This window comes from Archocentrus centrarchus, chromosome 19 (genome assembly GCF_007364275.1).
Source record: "Archocentrus centrarchus isolate MPI-CPG fArcCen1 chromosome 19, fArcCen1, whole genome shotgun sequence".
In the NCBI taxonomy this organism is placed as follows: Eukaryota; Metazoa; Chordata; class Actinopteri; order Cichliformes; family Cichlidae; genus Archocentrus; species Archocentrus centrarchus.
The window spans coordinates 22,010,251-22,032,581 of NC_044364.1; the positions used below are offsets into that span (position 1 = coordinate 22,010,251).

General features: G+C 41.2%; 1 protein-coding gene across 2 annotated transcripts in view; it reads right to left on the reverse strand.

Moving 5' to 3' along the window:
- Positions 1-957: 957 nt before the first annotated feature.
- LOC115798683 (cGMP-dependent protein kinase 1-like) overlaps positions 958-22,331 on the reverse strand; it is an 80,918-nt gene continuing 59,544 nt past the window's right edge. For both annotated transcript variants that reach the window (XM_030755620.1, XM_030755619.1), the window contains exons 8-18: positions 19,614-19,679; positions 16,119-16,193; positions 10,885-10,981; positions 7,360-7,499; positions 6,580-6,669; positions 6,115-6,256; positions 5,371-5,534; positions 5,159-5,281; positions 5,016-5,078; positions 4,825-4,891; positions 958-4,429 (exon numbers count right to left, since the gene is read on the reverse strand). In XM_030755620.1, coding sequence (XP_030611480.1) covers positions 4,331-4,429; positions 4,825-4,891; positions 5,016-5,078; positions 5,159-5,281; positions 5,371-5,534; positions 6,115-6,256; positions 6,580-6,669; positions 7,360-7,499; positions 10,885-10,981; positions 16,119-16,193; positions 19,614-19,679 — 1,126 coding nt within the window. In that variant the 3' untranslated portion in view covers positions 958-4,330. The remainder of the gene's footprint in view (positions 4,430-4,824; positions 4,892-5,015; positions 5,079-5,158; positions 5,282-5,370; positions 5,535-6,114; positions 6,257-6,579; positions 6,670-7,359; positions 7,500-10,884; positions 10,982-16,118; positions 16,194-19,613; positions 19,680-22,331) is intronic.

A 22,331-nucleotide genomic window follows, 5' to 3' on the forward strand; every position in this document is an offset into this window, starting at 1 on the left:
CCATCCACAGCCAATCAAGAGCCACGAAAACCCACGGCCGCACATTCCGGCGACAACCGCATACCCACCCCAGCAGAGGGGAGAGGGAGGTCCCAGATGGACCAGGAAACAAGAAGGCAGCCCCAGGATTCCGGTCCCGGGGGCTATCGGACACACACGGGTGATATTTGTGTTTTAGTGAAACAGCGCCACCGCCGACGAATTTGTTTTCTTCCAGGCGAAGCAGGTGCTGCTTTATCAGGTGAAGCAGCAGCGAGGCAGAAACAGTGAAAGAAGCTCGCAGAAGCTTGATGCCCTGTTTAGTGTCTGAGGTTTCCGGTTCAAGTCTGTCCTTCCACCCCTGCCTTTTTAAATTGTGATTTTCGTTTTTTGGGGATAGTACTTGTAGATTTAGTTCAGTAGAGATCAATAATTCAGTTCAGCACTAGTTTGTGTTGGAGACAATTCAGTTTATTCGGTTTGAATAAACAATTTTTTTTTTATTGTTTAACACACACACACACACACACACACACACACACACACACACACACACACACACACACACACACATATATATATATATATATATATATATATATATATATATATATATATATATATATATATATATAAAATGCTTTGTAAATGTAAATGTAAATGAGCTCTCCACCTTATTATTTGTTCACTTTAAATAAACTTTTAATTTAATCGTGACTCAGGTTTATTAACTGTTCATTCTGAGGTTTTTGTCATGCGTAAAAAAAATCATAAATCTTTTGCTTTTAGTAGAAAACATACTGACCAATCTCAGGCTCTTTTTTTTTTCTACTTTATTATTGTAAATAATTAAAATGTTTTAATAACTTTAACTTTTTAATTTAATAACTATAATATAAATAAATATAAATATATAATTGAATGATTTACATAGTTTTTTATCTGTAACTACAAATAAAAACTAAAATGCTGCTCTTAATCAATCAGACTGATTTAGCTTCCTTTGCAGGGATTTAAAGAGTCATGAAGTGTCAGTCTCAGGTGTTTCTGCAGAGATGACCCTGAGTCGCTCCTGCTTGTTCAAGTATTTTGTGACTGAGGTCACATTACAATCATCGTCATCATCATCATCATCTAAAGGCTGGAACAGCGATGGAGAGAACAAATGCTAGTTTGGAGGTTGCTGAGCTGACATTTCCTAGTGCTATTCAGCTTCATATTTACAACATAAGAAACACTGAAGTTTTTTTGTTTGTTTTTTACAGCTTTTATTTTTGAAACAGATCGAACAGCTTTGGCAAAGAGTTTCTCTTTTAACAGTCATGACCATAAAGCTTTTTCAACTGAGACAAAAAGAGTCAGAAGGCTTCTTCAGCTACCGCAACAGCCATTGTAGCAATAAGAATAAAATAATAACAATAAACAGCTGAAAACATCCTTAAACACCATATCCCAGTATATACAAATAAATCAGTGAAACTTGAACTTCATCACACAAACACAAAGCATCATACCTTTGATATAAACATGAATATTTCTACTTCTGGTCCAAATACATGTCATATTTATTCTTTTTATTTTATTTTTCAAACCTCTGCTTTCCCACATCGGCTGTGTTTTAACTCAGGAGGAAGTCAGTCAGAATAAACTGAGCTGCTGGGCTGTTGGGGTGATTTGTGATTGAATAGTTCTGTTTGTAGGTTTTTAGACTGTGAAGGCCTCTATTTCACATTTCAGGCTGAGCATTAAACTAACAGGATACAGTGGGAAATTACTGATAATTAGTGGGGATCATAGGTGTAATTATTAGCTCCAGACCCCAGAAACAGGGACGCGATCCCTTGCTGGAGTGAATGTCTCCACTGAAGGTATCTCCTGGAAATGCTCAGCACTGGCCGCGTTGCTGAAGTCTGACTGTGTGCTGCCCTCCGGTGGTGAAAATTGAACATACTGTTGTTGTCATGCAGAGCTCACAGAAGTCACATCACTGATCATTTTACAAAAATATCACAGCAAAATTTGACAGCCAAAGATAAAGACTTCATACCAAACTGAGACTATTAGCTGCTTTTACAAAAGGCCACAAAATACGTCATCAGTACAAATTTAAATAAATACAAACTGGATCTTTTTTATGATTAAAATTTTTGTGGAAACAAAACAAACTGCAGACTTTTCAAATCAACAATACTAGAGGTCCACTTCATCATGGAGTTACTGTCAGCATGCAAAAGTGATGAATGCTATTTTTCTTTTTCCTTTCCAGCACAACATTCAGAGGTTATTAAAAAAAAAAAAAAAACTCTGAGTTCATCCTAATGTGTTCTGAACAGAGCCTTTGATGCATTACAGCAAATCTAAACACACCTGAACCAACACCTTCAGACTAACAGAAGAAATCAAACCATGCTGTCAAAGTTTATGTGCAAAAACATGTAGGAAGTTTTGGAAAATTGTACAAAATATCTGTTCTCATGCAGCAATTCAAAGACTCACAACATAAAGAATGATATAGAAAGGAAGGTTTAAAAGAGGAAATGTTTGCATCACTGCCCCATCCTCCCTTGGGGGTGAAGAATGCTACTATGGCCAACATTTTTTTTCTTTCCATCTTTGGATTTGAAATTCCAGAAAATGAAACAGGAAGCGAAGGCATCACGGTGACCTACGGTGTGTTCAGTCTCAGTTTGTTTTTCATTTCACTCAGTCTGGTTAATCCTGCCACAGAGGAGCATGCCCACCCTCCAGCTCTCTCTGAGAGAGCTAAAACCCAGAAACTTCCAAACCTACCTCCAACATAACAGGCAGTGGTAGAATGATCTCCGACTGAGGGGGTCAAAGTTCAAGTGTCAGTTAGCAAGGCCACTTGAGAGGAGGAGAAGTTTTCCATTGCTTGCACAAAATCGGACCACGATGCCTTCGATGTCCTCGGGAAGTATGGGAAAGATGATCTGAAGCCGTTCAAACAGGAATGCCGTCCTTCATTGCTTTCACTTATTTTCAGCCAGTTTAGTTGCAAAGATGATTTAACCCAGGAGGGAAATATGCAGGAGGGCTCTCCGGTTAAGTCCTTAGAGTTTTTAACTGGTCTTTGCTTTTAGATAACCTTGTGATGAAGTCACTAAAAAGTAATTACCATAAAGAAACCCTCAGATCTTTGGAGCCACTGAGGATGTGAGGCCTTGGAGAAGCTCCCCACTTTGGTAGCCTGATAATCCAGCCTTGTCCACTGCTCTCAGAAACACTTAGGGATGACTTTATTTAACTGTCAGGATGTACCGGCTTCAGCCTCAGGTATCTTTGATGGATGCAGACATCAGATTTATGGTAAACATCACTTCCTCTGAAAGGTGCATCAGTTGAATGGGACACTAACAAGGCCTGTGGTGTGTCACTGACTCAAGGCGGGTGAAGATACCCAAAGCTGTGGCAAAATATGATCTTCTTTTTTCCTCTTAGGAATATCCAAGCATTATTTCTGCCTAATTGGCACATTTCTGTGGATGTAAAGGCTGAAGGAGCGGGGACGTCTCTCCCAGCTTGCTAGAGCAAAGCGGGTCATCTGTGTGTTAGTCAAACAGTTTTTGAACTCATTTCCTGCTTTCAGAGAGTTGAAAAATAGTTGTTTTGCAGCAATATATGGGACATAAAGTCTTGCAGCAGTAAATGGGGCACAAAGAAAGAGCCACACAGGTCACTGACTGCTGATGGAGGAACACACCCAAAGTTCCTCTGTAGCTAAACAAGGAATCAGGGTTCTTTGGGTTCACGAGACAATCAGAGGTGTCACAGAAAAATCTCTTCTGTGCTGTGTAACATTTTTGTGGGTGTACCATTAATTTCCCAGGGTCCCGTAGATAAATATCTAAAATCTGAGATCATTTCTGGAAGTTGTAAAAGTTAAAAACCTGCTTATATCCATTTGCAAAAACCAGCAAGAATGCACAAGAGGTTTGTAGGACTGACATCCTGCTCTGAGTGGCTCAAGAAATCATCCTGGATTGTCTTAGAAAAAAGAACAAACAGGCAGTTTGATTGATGATTGAACTGTTTCATCTTCCAGCTCTCAGGCCAGTCCCAAATTCTCCCCATTAGAGGGAACCAACTTCACCAATTCAACCTGGGAAAGGCCTGAAGTCCATTTCCTTTTATGAACTCCCACGCACTAGGTACTCAAATCATCAGAGTTTGACTCCCAGAAGGTCGAGCCATGCTTAGAACAACACAATCACTTCAGGTAAGATATTTCACCAAGACGCCCACGTAGTCTTTGTTCAGCTTGGTGAGAAGTCATCAAACTCTTCATAATGTGTCAGACTCTGGGTGCTGATGTGAATTCATGGTTACCACTTTAAAAGTCATAATCCCACCCAGAGTTGTCATCTGGTGGCGGTTCATCTGTGTCTTCAGGGAAACTGTCAAAGTTGCTGGTATCAATCGCAGAGGAGACCTGGACAGAAGGACGAACAATAAAACTCCTTCAAAACCTGCAGACTGATCAAAGTAAGTTTAGCTCTGAGAAATTCAATTCAATTAACCTTTAACAGTTTACACAGGAAGATTACAAGTTTACAACACTGCAGAGAGCACTGGATCCATATGAGCAAGCTCTTGGTGACAATGAGGAGGATCTGTTTAAGGCCAGATGGTAGATTTAATGTCAACCTTTTATTAAGCCACTAAGCACAGCTGTTTCAGAGTGAAAACTACCATTAACTAAATAAAAGAGAAATTAACCAGATTCAGAGCATCAGGAGGACAATCAGCAGGGAAAGTTCAGGCTTTGGCAACTCTGTAATTTTCAAGTTGGCTCAAGAAGAAAAGTAAATTTTTATTTCTACTCACATCAGGTATGATGGGCGGAGTCAGTGTCCCTTTCTTCAGACCCTCCCAGTTAAAACCTTCAAACCACCTGAACACACAAACACAAACACAGATTTATCTCACATTCAGAGGGACAGGTGAGGACGATGCAGTTCAAAGGTCAGTTTTAAGGAAAACTCAACATGCCAAAAGTATGTGGACAGCTCACTCACTTGTGCTTCTGGATGTCTTTGACTCCATTTTTGAGGTTTCCAAGTCGCTCTGAAGGATTATCTCTGTCAACACAGCTATGGTTAAATACTTTTTCTGAAGGTGAAAACAGTGAATATTGGCTCAGACACACAGCGCCCCCTACCTGCAGAGCTTCTTGATGAGATTGGCAGCATTCTTGGTGATTTTCTTTGGAAACTCGATCATATCGATGCCTCTCAGGATGATATTGTAGGTTTTCATTGGATCTGGACCTGAGAATGGAGGGCTGGAGACACAAACTGATACTGAACCACACTAAAAACAGAAGTTTGACTCTACTGAACTCTAATGTCCAACAGTGATTTGCATCTTCACCTGCCAGTCAGCAGCTCATACATCAGAATGCCCAGAGACCAGTAGTCAGCGGAGACGTCGTGACCCTTGTTGAGGATGATCTCAGGAGCGACGTACTCGGGCGTCCCGCAGAACGTCCACGTTTTCTTACAAACGCCAATCTTCTTAGCGAAACCAAAGTCCACCTGGGCACGACAAACCGATATGTCTCTCCACACTCGACGTACTTTTTTTTTCAATCATGTGACATTTTCATTTGAAACTACTATAGAAATGTGCCCAGATATTGCAGGTAACCTTTGCTACTGGAAACACTTTTGGACAAAAACTGCACTTCTGTGATTAGAAATTCCCAATTTAAAAGCCTGACCTGAAGAACTGACCTATAAGGGGTCTATATTTCATCACGCTGGACATAAGCATCAGGCGTCAAAATCCCTTCTTAATTATTGCTGCATATTTTCTGTCATTCTTATGAGGGTATAAAAGAGTTATTGACAATATCTGTGATCTTGTGAAACATAATTCTAATAAATTTTTAGTAAGTCCTTATAACTGACTTTCCACTGCAGGAACTTGGTGCAGGTTGTGATGGTTTCAACTGCACTTCAAAACAACAGCAGAAGGAACCGAGACGGCGCTCTGCTGTTTTTGTGTGCATGTTCTGCATTGTCAGCGTCCACCATTCAGACGCTAGTCTTTGTTTTGCTTCTGATAGATTGCTGATTTTTCCAAAAGGGTCCTAAAGAAGGTGCTAGTGCATACCAACTTGGCGTATCCTCGACTGTCCAGAATGAGGTTTTCAGGTTTCAGATCTCTGTAAATGATACCCTTGGCGTGGAGGTACGCGAACGCTTCGACCACGCAGCCCGTGTAGAACCTGGTGGTGGAATCTTCAAAGGAGCCCCTGGAACAGAGTTTAAAAAGCTGTGAGACACCCACGGCTCTCTGAGGACTTTCTGAGCCTTTGGTTACACTTCTCCTACTGTTTGATACTCCTCACGCTTCAGGATTATTGGATTATTATATATTGATCATATATTATTATCCAACACAGTAACTGTTCTGCAACTGTAATGACACTTTTAATGACTGCAACGTGCATCTATTTTTTATTTGGTTTTTTTGGGGTTTAGAAAATAAAACATCAGAAAATGGTTTTTACCTTTCACAAAGTAAAAATGGATGAAACTGTCTCAGAGAAGTTTTGTCACTATGTGTGAAGTGTACCTGTCTCTCAGTATGGTCCACAGCTCTCCACCCAGACACGCCTCCATCAGCATGTACAGATATTTACTGTCTTTAAACGTCCGGTACAACCTGAGCACAAACAACAAGAAGTCATCTTTCTGACTGGTTACATGCAGTTTTGTTTTGTGGGGCTTTTCCTTCAATAAGATCTCAGAAACCACAAAGAACATCTGAAGAAAACAACACAAAGAAAAAAGAGCAGGTTTGGTGAAATGCTTTTCCTGTCAAATGGCCAAAGAGGTCATTCTCCACTCTGTTACTTTTTATGAAGTCCTCTCTTGGACGCCAGATGCAGGTAACGTCTCAGGTTTGAGACAGATCAGTTATATGTTTCCAATTAATACAATACCAACTATCATTTTAGTAACACTGCAAAATTGAGACACGAATAAAGGGTTTTATTTTGTAAATCCAGATAATTGTAACCACTACTGGTTTCTGCTGAGTTTTATTCATTTTTCTAATTTTATAGAATGTTACATTTTATTTTTGCAAAAAGTTCCTGAATTTTATTTTGAAAGTCTATGAATATAAATATTAAGCTTAAATGCTAAACTTTGGTCACATGATCACTTTGATCTGCAGGTTTTTTTTTTGGTTTTTTTTTGCCTGACACAAAATGTAATAAAACTTTTTTTTTTTGGAATATTTTACTTAGAAATTCATCTTTGAATGTGTGTATACATCGCAAAGAATTCAATATTTCATTCTTTGAAGTCCATTGATCAGAAAGTTTTCAGTGATGTTTGCTGTGCCGACCTGACGACGAAGTCGGAGTGCGCCTCGGTCATGATGTGTTTCTCAGAGCGAATGTGCTCCTGCTGTCTTGTGTCAACGATGTGACGTTTCTTCAAGATCTTCATGGCAAACGTCTTCGCCTCGTCGCTCTTCAGCTGCACCTGAACAAACACAATCAGTCCTTCCTTTAAATCCTAAGGCAGTTTGAGCTGCAGAGGGGCGGTAAAAAGATCTAAAAACACAGGAAGTCATTTTAAAATAAATCTGATGATTAATGCAGCAGTGCTGCTCTGCACACAGTGAACTACACACACATTATTCAAACCCAGGAAGCTTTATTTTATGCTTTCCAGCAGAGGTCCAACGTTTACAGAGACGGTCATGTACCTACTGGGCTAAATTATTGGAAAATGTGTGTGGCCAAAGTTAGAACAACAGAAATGTGATAGTGTCACTGTGAGAATGTTTATCATGCTTTTCTTCAAAAGTCAACTTTTATTTTGAAAGACTTAATGGTACACAATTTTGTGTAACTTTGTGGTCAGGGAAAATCAACTCACTGTCTGCACAATCCATCAAATGGTTATGAAAAAACAAAATGCCCACAAAAACACACAATTACACTCCACACTAATTCAAAATGACTTCAGCTTCCAGTCTGTACAGCGCCGTGAAAAAATATTTGCCCCCTTCCTGATTTCTTTGAATTTTGCGCATTTGTTACACAAACAAAATTTAATATCAGACAAAGATAACCTTTGTATTTAATCGAGTTATCTTTGAGTAATATTAAAATTTATTTGATAATCTGAAACATGTAAGTGTGACAAATGTGCAAAAAAGCTAAGAAATCAGGAAGAGGGCAGGTATTTTTTCAGGTGGGGGCCTGTTTGTGTCTGGGGCCATGCCTTCTTTATTGCTGTTGTAAATCAACTATTAATTATATGCCAGAAACTGTAAGTGATGCACAAATATGAAATAAACTTTAAATGAAATAAGTGGAGCAGCTGAGCAGTTTCCTCTGTGGTGAATCTGAGCAGCGTGCATGCTGTAAACATCTCACTGTGCTGTGAATAGATCATGACACAATCCACTATTTCTGGACAGATTCCTCACATTACGGTATCTCTGACACGCCGGAGAGGTCGCGCCCTCCTCAGTAACCGACACCGTCTGTGCTGACGGAGGAACAGCAGCAGCTGGGAGGTTTTTCACCAAGACAAACACAGGAGAACTTTCTCTTATGTTAAGTTTAACAGTGTGTTTCCACTGCTGATGGTTATTTCACCTGACATTGCTGGAATTCATTAAGGATTGATGGTCTGAAGATTGATGGTCGCTGCTTCCTGTGCGGACGCCACGTATCTGCAGTCACTCGTCATTGGACTGACTGTGGCCATTAGTCCAACCCTCTAGGGTTGAACAATATATCAAAGTATTACTTCCTCAGTAATAACTGGTTTAGTTGTTTCTGAAGACCAACTGAATGAAGTAGCAGTTGAAAAGGAAAATACTGACTTTACAACGGTAAAGTGAAAAAATGATCTGGCAGCAGCTCATCGCACGTTTGTGTCTGATTTTAAATTACTTCATTTAGTTTTCACCCTTCTGATTGCTTCAGCTGTGGAAATTTTGGTTTTAGGATGTCTGGAAAACAGAGACTGTAGAACAGAGGTCAGTAGGACACCTCTGGGCCATGTTCTCACCAGGTCCATGAGAATAAAGTGAAATTAAACACAAAGAAGTTTTTTCTGTTCATGCTTATGTGAACTCAGTAAAGGAACCATTTCAGCCTAAAAACCATTGCAGAGGTAGAACACCTGTGATGCGAAAATGAAGTTGTTTGGCAGATATACTGACACTTGACTCCCAGGCATCATATGATTTAAATTTTCTCTGTGGTCAGACAGACGGGAGGTTGGAGGGCTGCTTTTTCCTCAGAGCAGAGTAACAGTCTAAAAATATCCCCAGGGGAACGATGGGAGCCCCTGAGTGGGGATTCCTTCCTGTTTTTGGGCAAACCTTTCACAGGGCTTCCCCTTCGACCTTTAGTAGCCTCAGACCCTGCCTCCTGTGGCAGAGAAACTCGACTCCCTGAGTTGTATTGCACCACCCGCCGCATCACCCCCCAACCCCACCCCTTCATTTTTCCATCATCTCAAACCTTCTCACTATGACCTGAGAAACCTCTGAAGTCAAAATAAATTCATTAAAGCTCAGATGCTTGATGAAGTTTTCATGACAGTAAAATGATGCTGCTGCTGCAGTTTGATAAAAACACAGAGATTTAAGATGTTTCACTGTGGTTTCTGTGAACCCTCACAGTCCCAGTCTGCCTCTGAATCACATGAGGACTGGTTTCCAGTTACCAGCACTGATACTTTACTGGAAAGTTACTGCAAATAGCAGAGCACACACACACACACACACACACACACACACACACACACACACACACACACACACACACACACACACACACACACACACACACACACACAGATGAGTTCAGGAAGAGATGATAAATCTGATTTCAGATCTTTAGAAATGTGAACACTGTCTGAGTTAGTTTCCATACAGTTGTCACGAGTGTAAAGCTGCTCACAGAATAGTCTCAAGCTGGTCCCTAACTGATCTGAGATAAGTTTAAACTGATACTCAGCCCTGAAAATGGCCTAAAACTGGTCTTGAACAAGCATCAAACTCTAAAGCTGAAAAATAAAGCTGACACTGAATTCCTGCAGTTCCTCTGCCGTCCAGCAGAGGTGCCAGAGTGAGTAAGTCCCTATAGACTCCCATGTTGAAACTTTGTTTGAAACATGTTTACAGCCTGATACAGAAAGTCCTTTAGTCTCTGTAGCTAATTTCCCCCTTCATAACAGCTGCACAGGGGGAGGAAGTTTCTATAACTCACCTGTTTAAATAAAGTTTGGATTATTAGGGCCATGCCTCTATGACTGGCAGGTGGATGGCATACAGGCGGCTGTAGCTCCTAGTTGTCTGCTAGGCTTAAAATCAGCTAACTGGAGTCTCTGAACTGGACCTCTGGACCATGTTTGTGCTGTTGGAGCCTTTTGGAGCATTTTTAATGCAATTATCTGACCAATAATGTGGCTGCTGTCCACTTCATTGGACTAACAGGACGTCCAAGAAGGCTGAGCTTCAGTAGCACTAATTAGAAAATATCAGTGTTTCTGGATAGAGACCAATAACAAAACTAGCTGCTATTTGGTGATAACTAGAGCTCCACTCTCTCATCCAAATATGGTCACTTATGGCAGCTAAGAAACAGCAAGGCTGCGGCCAAAATGCTAACACTGAAGACTCAAAACAAGACTTCATAAACCAATGGGTGACATCACCTTTTATATATGATCCGTGGTTTCAAACTAATCTGAAATGATACTTTTTCTTACTCGATGCATTTTCTTGTCATAATTATTCAGTCGTTCTACAGTGAATCTGTTTCCCCACATTCAGATAAAACTATCTCTGACTCTGTATGAAGCACAGATGAATCTAATTTCCTGAAATATCAGATCATACCAGTTCGACGCGTCCGAAGCCGCCGACTCCCAGCGTGTCAATGATGTTGAAATCATTGAGCTTCAGACTGGAGAAGAAGGCATTCTCCGCCTCATATCTGGAAATAAAAACACAGAGATGCTGTCACTAATCACAGGACAACATTCTGAGGACAAAGCACTTTGAAGGAACACCGGGTCAGGTTCATGTTCTTATCCTATCCAGCATTCCAAAACAAAAACCTGGTTTTACCTGCAGCATTTGACCACGTGGAAGAACGGGAACTTCCTGGAGGTCTGGATGGAGTAAGAGATGATGGGGAAGGAGAAGGAGGCGGAAGGAGGAGCAGGGAGGCTGGGGAACTGCTCTCTCTGCTGCCTAACTGGGACAGGAATCTGCTCTCTCATCTCCAAACCTTATTTAAATGGGAAAATCCTAAAAATAACTCTTCTTTTCCCAAATGGGTTGTTAGTCTTAAGACCACTCGTTTAGGAGTGTTGTTTTGGAATCATGTAGATGCTACTGATGAGTTTGTGTACTGCCCAACTTCTACCAAATCTGATGCTGGTCAAAACTCAAACTACAAAAGTGTGAACAAATTTATGAACATTACACTCAAGCTTGTCTTTGGTCTTCACGAGAATGTTCGGCAAAGTGTCCGTAAGAGAGCCGTCTCAAAGGAAGAGCTCCACCTCCAGATTACATGGTGAGGGCAGCAGTAGACGTGTGAGGTCTGGTGGAACCAGTGGTGTGGTGAGTTTGCTAGCTCCGCCAGCTCCTTGTGCATCAAGGTTATAAACAAGGCTAGATCGGAACCAAACAGGACGCCGTCAGAATCCGAGGATTGCCACAAAGGAAGGTTTGAATCTCAATAGATGACTTTCTGTGTTTTTCTTGACCACACACAAACAAATTCAATATCTAGACTCCAACTTTGTGGTGTTTGGAAAAAGCCCAACTGAGCACGTTCAAACTGAAGTCTGACTGAAGAAAGCCTCTGAGAGGTCTGCATCCCCGTCTGCTCCGGCTGAGTCCTGCAGCTTGTAATGCCGAGCTGAGAGGAAGACCCTCAGGAGGACGCTGCTGCTGGTATTTTTAGCACATGGAAACATTGCTCAGAGGTTCACCCAGTAAACGAGGCTCAGTTATTAAAGACGGTCAAGAGGCTGCAGGACAAGCTGTCCTGACCTCTAATCCAGACAACATGAAGGTTTCAGCTTCTCAGATCAGTCAAGTTGTTTAGACGCTCTGCCCGTTCACCCTCTGCAGCTGTCTGAGGTTCACCTTTCAGGCGAGCCTCGGTTCTCTGCGTAGTTTTAATGAAATATCCTTCTGCAGCTGTGCTGTTGTGCAAACAGGAACCTGACTAATTCCTGGAAGCTGTGGAATCAGATTACTGCAGAAACAGAAGCTGCTGTTGGTCGCTCAGGACGAAGCAACACATAAACACTCTAAAATTAGTGTGTGGTGGTAAGAAAGAGATTTACTGTTAGACTTCACAGCCAGGATCAAATCCAGACAACCTTCACCCCACTGACGTGCCCTTGAGAAGAGCCGTGAGCACAACACTAATGAAACTAAAGAAGGTTCAAAACAAAGAAAAACTTTCAGCTTAAAGCAGGCCTGTTCAGCTTTCTGTCACTCCTGCTCCACTGTTGGAGGCTCATATTGAACATAAAGTTTTAATAATGAGCTCAGTGTATGTTCAGTAATCCCTGTGAGCCTGTGCTGTAAAACTTTCAGTTTATCACAGTTTTTTCTGCTCTGGGATTCTTGATGTCACAGAGGTACGGTCAAAGAACCCAGTCTGCTCTGTGAACTTCTACAGTGACCCTTATGGGGCTGAAGAACAGGGTTTTTTCTGGTTTATGTACATGTAAGTATGTTTGACATCTCTATTAGACTATAAATTAATTTGCCTGCTAAGGAAATGCTAAAAATGAGACATTGGTCAGTGTGTCTTATGCAGAAGAGCAGTTAGATCGCCATTTATTCTGGTATTGTAAATAAGCAGCTTTATTCTCTGCAAAAAATTTACATTTTCTCAGTGTTGTCATTGAATTGTAACTGTAATGTAAAGCTGGAGGAAACAGAGGATGAGCTGAGGAGCTGCACAGTGTAGGATAAAGAAGGATTATTTTAAACTGTGGATCATGCTAAGCTGCTGTCATAGAGTCCAAGAATAAAAATATGGAACGGAACCTTAAAATCACATTTAAATCAGGAAAGCATTCACCATGAAAGGAAGTATTTCTGTGGTCTGAAGAAATGTAGTTGAATATGATTTTAAACAGTTAATTTAATAAACTTGAAAAGTAAAAAAAAAAAAGTGTAAGAAGCATCACAACAACACTTTTCTGTTGCTGTAATATAATCTTTTTTCATTTTTACCATAACTGCGATTCTTCATTATTTCGTAATAACTTTTTGGTTTTATATATCAGCAGTTTTCTTTCACTCCTGTTCTTCATCGGATCATTTTGTCTGCCATGATTTTCTTTGTTTAATTAGTATTTGCACAGTGATCTGAAATTTTACAGGCTCAGTGCGTCTGTATATTCTTTAATCATTTTAATCTGGAAAACATTTTGTCCTTTTAAAATGATTCGTATCACACATCAGCAACCAAAAATATTTTTTGTGTTTGTTTCAGTTTTCTCAGAGTTTTGAAATTTTTGTGTTTTCAGAAACAAATCCTGCAGGTTTGTAGGTATTTTACTTCCATTTTTAATAATTAAAAAAAATCAGTAAGGAAACTCTTAAAATAAAATACAGTAAATGACAGCAAAGATTTTTTTTTTGATGAATAGAAAACAGCAGAGGGCTCAGAAATACGCACTGTTTTGTGTTACTGTTACCACAGAAACAGCAATGACTGAAAGCAGTACACCTGGTGTGTGGGTGTGTGTGCGCGCACATGTGCTTTGTAAGGAACCTTAAGGGTAGACGACTCACAGAGTTCACGCTGTCACATGATCAACAGTTATCTGATACACGACACAAGAGCTACAGTAACAGTGTGTGTGTGTGTGTGTGTGTGTGTAAATGGACTAGTTCTTATATAGCACTTTTCTACTCTGAGCACTCAAAGCACTTATACAACACATTTTCATTTAAGCACTTCCATATGAAACTAAGCTTACTGTCATTCACACATTCATACTCCAATGCTTGCGTTGGGCTCATTATCTCACCCAAGGATACTTTGGCACAGAGCCCAGAGCAGCCAGGAATCAAACCACCAACCTTCCGATTAGTTTGCGACCTGCTCTACCTACTGAGCTACAGCCACTCCATGTGTGTGCGTGTGAATGCGTGCATGTGTGTGTGAGAGAGAGAGAGAGAGAGAAGCCACTTCCTGTGACCTACACTACATCCCCACCGTTGTTTCTTTTTACCTTCTGAGGCCTGTAAAGCGACATGAATGTGTCAGCAGCTTAAAGTCGCAGTTTTCGGTGTGATGCAGCTGTTTCTCCCTGTGTGGTCACCGTGGTAACTGAAGCTGAGAACATCACCTGGTCCGGAGCAGGTCACGTTCAGAGTTTTGGTTTAAAATCAGCTGAAAGCGCCACTTTCTCTCCCATTCCGTCCTTTCCGGTGCGCTCTCTGAGGGATTTAGCTTCACTGCTGAGGTGAATCTCAAACCGTGCTTCATACTGTCAGGAATATTTGTTTTCATTTGGTGAAGCATAAAATAAATGAATATGTTTTTTATTCCTGATCTAAACTGCTGCTAAGCTTCTTTTACACTGCTGGGATGAGAGAAGATTGCTCAGCCTATTTATGTGAGATCATTCAATCAATAAAATGAATTTCATTTGGATCTGATTTCCACACCTCGCCATCAGGATGTGGGACACAGTCAGATCTGAACATCCTGAGGACACAACAATGATTATATGGGTCCAGTTCTCAGGACTGACAGTTTATTGAATGCATTAAGGTGCATCATAATTGAGTCACAAGATAAATGATTTCCTGCTCATGGCATATTTGCAGCACCAGTGTTATACATGACTGTTTTATATACATCACTGTTATATTTCTTAGATTGTTTCTATTGCCAACATTCAGCATAGTATGTCAGCAGAAAACAGGGTACAGTACACTGGGCCATGAGCTCGAAACATAAGCAGCACACGTTTAAAGTCTCAGGCATTATAAAACTGTAAAATAATAACTGTGCATCAACAAATGAACTTTAATACCTCAAAGTCAGCTTTTTCAGGCCAATGGAGAGCCATACTGAGCGTGTGAAGAGTGAGCTACAGTAAGCTCATTTGTGATTGGAGGAACTGAGGGCGTTACAGCTGAGCACTGTTCATGCAAACTCCCTAAAATGGGAGCGGATGATTTCAGACACGACCACAAAAAAAGGGGGGAAACCTGGACTGTGTGTAACAGAGAAACTGATCCTGTTGAAGTGAAGAAACACTGAACTATGTTTGGACCCTGGACCTGAATGATACGCGAGGCGCTGTTAAAGATTGAGATGTCTTCACTTTAAACCAGAGAGCTCAGAGCTGACACAGGAGGAGACAGTCAAAATTCAGATCAAATGACTGCTTTATGGAGATTTAAGGAGAAAACAGAGGTGAGTGTGAGGAATCACTGTCCTCCACTGTGACCTGCTCAGACTCTGCAGCTGCTATTATTATCAGTTCTTACATAAGCCGAGTGTCCAGTTTCTGCTGCAAACATACATGAACCTGTTGGAGGAAGCACAGACAGCGGGGTGGAACGGGAAGGAGGATGACGATATTTTCAGGTTCATTTTCCTCTCAGGTATTTGACTCGGGCCATCAGCTGCTTAAACTGATCAGATCCACAGCTGATTCAGAAACATTCAGTTTAATGTCCGACATGCAAAAAACAAACAAAAAAGAAAAGCTGTCACTGAAATATCTGAAATTTCATCTGAATAACCAACAAACAATAAAAATAAACTTTTTGTGCTTTGGAGCTGTTAAAGGTTGTGTGATGCTAGGTGGCTGTAGCTCAGGAGGTAGAGTAGGTCCTATTCTGAAGGTTGGTGGTTTGATTCCTGGCTGCCCCACTCTGCATGCCAAAGTATTCTTACTGAACCACAAGTTGCTCTCTGATGCAAACGTCAGAGTGTGAATGTTAGATAGAAAACACTTTGAAATAGTAAATACAAACGTGCTGTATAAGCGCATTAAGTGCTCAGCTGGAGTAGAAAAGCATTATATAAGAACTCGTCCATTTACCATTTTTTTTGAGTGTGTCAGACCTACTTGGCTTTGGCTTCAGCATCCTCGTAGCCTTTATTGGAAACGTCGTCCAGTCCACCAATCAGATGCTTGAATGAGCTGAGAAGGGAGGGAGAGAGCGCAGCCAATCAGAACACACTAAGGAAGAGTTTGTTCTGGTTTTTTTCTGCTCATGTTCTCATATTCTTCATTATTTCCCTTGTGGAAAATAAATAATTGAAATGCTTGATGTGATATGATACATGCAGATATAAATACATATTTAACCAGACAGAGGCCCTTTTGTTCTTTCTGTAAAACTCTTTTGTGAACTTTTATGCTTTTATGACACTGGGTCATAAAAGTGCTCGTGCTGCAGTATCGTTTGGTCTCTTTGTGCTGTTGACAAAGAGGAAAAATAAAAAATATAGGTGGTAGATGTTGTTTCTATGCTAAAAATAGGTCATTTAAGTCTGTTGCATTGAGAAGATGAGAGCCGGGGATCTAAAACAGAGTTAAAGTGGGACAGAACAATCCACAATGGAACCTTCACTTAACCCGCTAATGAGTAATTACATCTGATTGGCAGTTTAATGCACAAAACTGTCTTAATTATTCAGTATTCTACATTCTGCTGTTGCTTCCAGATGCTCAGTAACAGGAAAGTAATGTCACCCCACAGCTGGTTTACACCCCACACACTCATTTTTCCTACTATAATGTCTTCATGGTGCAGATGTCGGTAAAGTTGAGGTTGTGGTACTTCACTGTGTAGGTAACGCTACAGAAGTGGACTGAGCATAAACAGAGGAACTGTTTTTGAAGCATTGGGTGATTTCAGATGTGGTTCAGATCGATGTGTCTGAGAGCTGTGACAGGTGGACAGAGATGTAAGAAACAGCGTACAGACTGCTCAGCATGTGATGTTTCATTAATTGGAAATTATACATGTAGTGTTCTGATTCATGCCAGGATTTTTTTTAATCAGTTTAATTTGGAGGGTGTGGTTCTGCAGATGTTTGTAGATTGCGAATCATCTTGAAAAACAAATTAAACTGTAAAATTGTGTTGTTAAAAGGTTGGATAAAAACATTAGTTTTGTCAAGGCTTACAGGCAAGAACAAAATAAAACCAACCTTTATTCAGTGGGAAATCAGACCCATGAACATAATCCAAAATCTTCAATCACACACATAAAACACACACAGGGGAAAAAAAACCAAAAAAAAAAACACAGGAATGATAAACGAAGACCAAAGGTGAGACTGAGGCTATATATACTCAAGAAGTAATTAGGGCGTGTGGAAACACCTGGGGTAAAAAGACACAGCTGAAACTAATTAAGAAAATGAAAAAGGAAGTAAACTAATCACAAGATACAAAACAGCTACCAAAATAAAAGAGGAAGTATCCCCCAACTAAACAGGGGGACAAGATTAACTTGACACAGGGAACAAACACAAAGACTGATGGAGGAAGTTATGGAAGGGAAATTATCTGAGTTCTGTTCTTGATTACAGTTCATTTGTATTTGATTCTTTGTTTTCCTGTGTTCTCCACATCAAGTCTGCATCCTGTGTGTCATGTTTACTCATTTCCTGTTTTATTTTGTTAGCTGGTGTTCCTTGTGCTTTGCTTTTAGTCTTGCTTGCTGTGTTAGCTGTCCCCTCAGAGTGTCTGTTCCCGTTCCATCAGTGTTTCTCATTCCCAGCGTAAAGCTCCTTGTAGTTTATAGTTCCACCTTTTGGATTACTGTCAACATTCAATAAACAGCTAGTTTAAGTTCACCCAGCCTGCCTGCATCTGCGCTTGGGTCCAGCACTCAACATGCAGTCTGCATATCCTGCAGACTATGACACAGTAACTAAAACTAATGAGAACTACAGACTTGACATATAAGGGAAATGCCACAGAGATCAACTTAAAGCACCAAAGCATCTAACAGCTGCTTTTACTGTGCTGAATTTATTTGGCTAAATCCAGCAGCAGGTCAGCTGATCACAGACTGCACGCAAAGAAAAATCTACAGTAGTTCACAATACAAATAATTATGTGACTCATTTCCGAGTCATGCTTTCCCCCATGCTGCAGCGCTACAGGACAAGAACACAGGTAAACCGACACACTGAAATCTAGGAACACAGGGCGGTCTTCTCTTCTGTCCTCCTGCCTCAGTGCTCCACGTCGAAGGACGTCTCATCCCCTCAAAAATCCATCTGGAGGACGGGGAGAGAGGAGGCTGCAGGAGGAGCTATAATGAAGGTACAGGTATGTGGGTGTTAGAGTCCATACACCTGTACAGCACCTGAGTCAGCACACCGCCTGTGCCCTTTGGAAGTGTGTTTCCCTTCAGTTTGTAAAGGAGGTGTAGCCATAGCCTGAATATCCAAACCAGGGAGGGAGGAGGGCTCTTTAAACAGCTTGTCCTTTAAGATGATCAAACTTTCCTCACTTCACTGTTTCTTTGCATGGGACTAAAAAGCACTGATATCTTAAGATGCAGTTGTGCCAAACACTTTAAACTGAGACTCTGAGGTGGGAACATCTCATTTAGTCCAGCACCTGCTGCCTCCACTCCTCTCTTCTTCGGCCTTTTCCTCGTCTTCTCCTCTCGCATCTCTGGTGGAAGGGGCCAAGAAATGAGCAGAGGAGGCTGGGATGCAGACTTTGAGAAATTGGAATAAAATTAATAAAATAAAAACTGTATTTGCGTTCAATCTTTCACCCAAAGTGCTGTATGAATTTTAAAGCAGTGATCCAAACGTCTGCTGGTTGTTGAGCTCACTGACACTAAAAAGAAAAAATACTTTCAGCTCACATGTTCATATTTAAGTAAACCTCATTTAGTAATTTTTACTGTGGGAACACATTAAAGAATTATGTGAAAGTGTAATGACAGTGATGACAGCAGAGCGATCTGTCTGTGTGCATGGACGTTCATTTACAGCTCTGACATGAATATATTTCAGTTGGAAGTTTGTTTCTGGTGCCTGCACCAGGTGTTTTTTACCTAGAAAATAAAACCTAGCAATGAAAACTGAAAGAAAGTGTGAAATCATTTGCTCCACATGGGGCTTCTTTGTCTGCAGATTTATACAAATTCCTGCATAAATCTGCAGATACCACCAGTGGGAATGAAAATTTCCCAAAATGCAACCGTTTCGTCTCTTTGAGTTAATCTTTTCAAAAAATGAAACGTTAACAGCTGCTTCATACAGAACATACTGCCCTGTGTGTGTGTGTGTGTGTGTGTGTGTGTGTGTGTGTGTGTGTGTGTGTGTGTGTGTGTGTGTGTGTGTGTGTGTGTGTGTGTGTGTAGTTAACAGTGAGGACCAGCAGGGGGCAGGAGCAGCTTGACTCTGCAGCGTAAACCTTTGTGTTTAAACAACAATCAGACACAAAGTGAAGATGCTCAGCTGTGAAAGAAGACACACGCCAGACTTGGCCGACACTTTCACCTGCTCAGGTGACGCACATCTCTGACACATGAACGTCACAGCAAGTGAGCTGAGTTTGTGTGAAGGTAACGTAAGGACTCACTCTCTGTCGATGACCAGGCAGGTGACGGGCTCAGAGGCGACCACGTTGGCTGTTCTGACATCCTCTCTGTGGATACACACACACACACACACACACACACACACACACACACACACACACACACACACACACACACACACACTCAGATGAGTTCAGGAAGAGATGATACAGATCGTTAGAAATGTGAACACTGTCTAAATTAGAAAAAATTAAATTAAAATACTAAATTAGGCCGACATGCTGATTCTACAGCAGCGGGATTTTGTGACAGCCATACATCGTTACTGAGATCAGTTTCACTGCACCAGTGCAATGAAATATTAATGAACTGTTATTTTTGCTGTATGAGTACTCCTTTATTGGATCTTTTAAGAAAGAAACAATCAAAAAAGAAATGTCACAAAAAGGACACTCCAGTCTGTTCTCAGGTCTGTTGGATGGTGAGACACCTCACAGGGAGGAGGTTAACGAGAGGGAAACGGATCGATCTTTCATGCTGGGAAAACTCTGACAGACTGAGCAAGACACTTTTATCACGACTCCAGCTGCTTCAAAATGCTGCTGCTGGACGCCTGACTGCAGCGTGGTTACACCGTGCAGTGTAGCATTCATTTTAAAATCTTCTACTCGCACACAGCACCTGCAGGGCTTTCCCCTGAGCATCCATAAGCCCAGACAGCTTCGTGTCCCACACTGCTTACTGAGGTCGGTCGCCCAGCAGCCGTTAGTGGTTCGAGGTCTTCCTCTTTTCCTCCTGCCCGGCAGCTCCATCTTTAACATCCCTTGTCCATATCCACCCTCCCTCCTCTGCACTTGTCCAAACCATCTCAGCCTCTCTGACTCTGACGCTGTCCCTCTGATGTCCTCATTTCTGATCCTGTCCATCCTGGACACCACGTCTCACTACCATTATGGAAATCTTCCGTTTCTCTCTTCCTGCTGTCCTTCTGTCACAGATCACCCCTCACACTCATCTCCACCTGCTCCACCCTGCGTGCACTCTCTTCTTCACCTCTCTTTGGCTGGTTGACCCCAGGTATTAAACTCATCCACCTTCATTTCACCTTCCTCCCTCTCATTTACACCATTCCACCAAATTGCAGACTGCTCCATGTTCTGGTTTAAATGAGGTCTTAGATTTTACTGCTTTTTACCGTCTGGGGTGTTCCTATTCCCACACCTCATCCAGGCTTGATGATTCCAGTGAGAATAAAGGTATTTAAAAGACAGAGTCTTTGTTTTTTGTTTTGTTTTTTTCATTTTTTATGCCATATAAAGCCCTTCCAAAGAGCACATCAAATCCAGGATGCATTACTAAACTACTACTATTCTGTTCATGTCAGCTTGTGTTATTGTGGGCCTTGGGCCCTGAAAATCACTGGTCTAGAGCAAATAAAATCATCAGGGCAGAACTGGTCCCTGCCACAGATGGAGTCTGTTAGGGTGTGCAGCTCAAAGATGCATAAGCATAGGAACTGGATGGGGGGTGTTCCCCCCAATATTGGAGACAGGTGCATGAAACAACAAGAAACAACATAGCGTCATGTCACTGCGCCCCCCCACCCCCACCCCCCGCCCCCCTCTGAACGGTTCTAGGAGGCGGAGACAGCGGCAGGAGTCAGAAACTCTTTTGAATGAGGTAAAACGGTCTGTGGGGAATGTTGCATGAATATGGCTTATTATAATGTCTTGTTGTCAGTTTACTTTCATATATAAGAGCCAAATCTTTTTCAATCATCTTGGGACGGTCACTCATCCAATAACCACTGTACAGGAAGTCAATTTGCGAGTAGTTTGTTGCTGCAAATGTGAGGCAGAAAAACATTTTGGCTCTTTTGCCTAGGCCAATGTTTTTTAACCCTTTGTGTGCTCAGCACCTGTTTGGCCAATTATTAAATGCAGGGGTGTAAAGTGCAACAACACACTTTGTTGTCAGTGAGGCACGCAGCTTGTCTATTAAATGTCAGAGGTATAACTTTTATTTATTTCTGTTGGTTACTATTATTTTTATTTATATTTATTTTATTTAATAGATTTATTATTGTTTCAAACTAAATAGGCATATTATTTAACTTTGCCCTTGCAAAGATGCTTCAACATGTGGAGCAGGGAATCAAACCAGTGACCTCCAACAGACCAAAGAGCAGAGGTTTGAAAGCTCCCTGAAACATCTTCCTAAAACAGCCTCAGATTTTCCTTAAAAAACTTAATTTCACCTGTAAAAGTTTCAATCTACCAAAGTTTTTATTTGTTTTTAAAAAAAATCTATCCAAACTGATGAACATTACACTAATTGTGAGGTCTGTTGGATTTAGCCACATGACGCAGTGACGCATTTGAATCCTCAAAGGCCAAATGATGTGATTAAGCCCTACTTGAGGTTTAAAGATGTGAATGAAGAGGTCTTCCTCCTCCCGCTCCTGTTTGGCCTCCAGTGAAACCGAAACGTTGGCCTTTGATTCAGCCTCCCGCTGTCTGAATAAATGAGTCAGTGTGAGCTCATCCTCCTTCGAGCACTTCAAAATGGTCCTCACTTTAGAGAAAAGCTCTGAAACTGGTGCTCACACAGATACAAGGACAGCACACAAACACACACAGATGGGCTGGTGTGTAAATGGCGCTCCCCGGAGGAAACAGAGAAACACTTCAGACCAATTAGCAGCAGCTGCGATGATGGCGGAAGTTAGTAAACTGCACACATGTTCTGACTTCATAAAC